The 1,611-nt window shown below is 33.8% G+C and overlaps 1 protein-coding gene across 1 annotated transcript; it reads right to left on the reverse strand.

Moving 5' to 3' along the window:
• Nucleotides 1-344: 344 nt before the first annotated feature.
• LOC130270027 (olfactory receptor 5V1-like) lies at nt 345-1,280 on the reverse strand. Its single transcript, XM_056518158.1, has one exon. The coding sequence runs from the start codon at nt 1,278-1,280 to the stop codon at nt 345-347; it is 936 nt and encodes a 311-aa protein (XP_056374133.1).
• Nucleotides 1,281-1,611: the final 331 nt, after the last annotated feature.

The raw sequence follows: 1,611 nt of genomic DNA on the forward strand, positions 1-1,611 counted from the left end.
GCAGCCTAATTAGATGACCAGCTGGAGTGATAAAACACATGATCCTCAGCCAAAAGATTGATGGGAAATGTAGGCTGCATTACAGAACCACATTATTGTGCATTTGTAAACCAAAATGTAGCCTATCACATACTTGCCACATCAGCTAAAAAACCTGTAAGCACAAGGCACACTACAAGAGCCTGTACATTGTTTTCTAATAAAAGCCTATGCAGCACTATATAATGCTTCTGATTCTGGTGATTGGTCGGGGGCTCAGTAGTCAGGACTCCACATATAGACATGCATCATCTATCCTGTAGATAGTTAATAAGCTGACATTCTGGAACAATCCTTGAATAGTTTTAGTAGTTCAAAATGACTTTTCTAAATATAACTCTTTGAACGGAATCTTTTACTTCCTTGTTCCTTAGGCTGTATAATATTGGGTTTAACATTGGTATCACAATAGTATAGAGAACAGCAATTGCTTTGTCCATATCAGAGGCATTTCCTGTTGAAGGTTTAAAATAAGCAAATATTAATGTACTATAAAATAACAACACTACAGTAATATGGGAGGCACATGTAGAAAACGCTTTCATCTTCCCTTCAGCTGTGCGGATTTTTAACACTGCTAAAATGATAAATAAATATGAGCCAAAAATAAAGATAAAACAAAATACTCCCAAAACAACATCTGTCACTATAAGCACTAGCTCGTTCATACTTGTGTCTGAACAGGAAAGTGCCAGCAGTTGTGGAATTTCACAAAAGAAATGATTTATTTTATTGGATGAACAGAATGATAGACGAAATGTACTAGATGTGTGATAAGTTGAACTACACAATCCAAAAGTCCACACAACGGCAGACATAAAATAACAAGATTTTTTACTCATTATAGTTTTATACCGCAAAGGATTGCATATGGCCAAATAACGGTCTATTGACATGAGTGTAAGCAAAAGAAACTCTGTGTCCATAGCAGCAGTAAATATAAACATTTGAACAACGCAACCATGAAATGTTATAATTTTACGCTCAGAAAAGAAATTAGCCAACATTTTTGGGATTGTGGAAGTTGTGCATAATACATCCAAAAATGATAGATTGCCAAGAAAGAAATACATTGGAGTGTTCAATGCTGGGTCTATATTTGTTATGATAATGATAACAAGGTTTCCAGTCATACATACTATATACATAAGAAGGAAGACACAAAACAAGGTAATGTCCAGGTCTGGAATGTTGGAAAGCCCAAGAAGAATAAATTCAGATATAATGGATTCATTGTACATCTTATATTTTGTACACACTGCAGACAATATAGTCCTAAAGGAAAAGATCAATGGGAACATGTTACTATATACAGAAATGGATAATGTTTAGAGCAGATATTCACAAAGCCAGTATTTTTATTTGTTTTAAGTCAGTTTTAGCTTCCAGACTTTTTATGCAAAATGTGCCAGGTAATATCTTGTAGCTATGAAGAAAAATGTTGCTTAAAATAGAACGCAATTAATAAATATATAAGATGTTGATATACTGTATATAGAGTTACATTACCAATAGTTACATTACCAATAGATTTAAAAGGATTGTATGCATGACCCTAACCCCAATGTAAAT

Source organism: Hyla sarda, chromosome 1 (assembly GCF_029499605.1).
Source record: "Hyla sarda isolate aHylSar1 chromosome 1, aHylSar1.hap1, whole genome shotgun sequence".
NCBI lineage: Eukaryota > Metazoa > Chordata > Amphibia > Anura > Hylidae > Hyla > Hyla sarda.

Bases quoted from the DNA above. Each gene is read 5' to 3' on its own strand.
- LOC130270027 (XM_056518158.1), bottom strand. From the start codon at position 1,280: ATGTACAATGAATCCATTATATCTGAATTTATTCTTCTTGGGCTTTCC.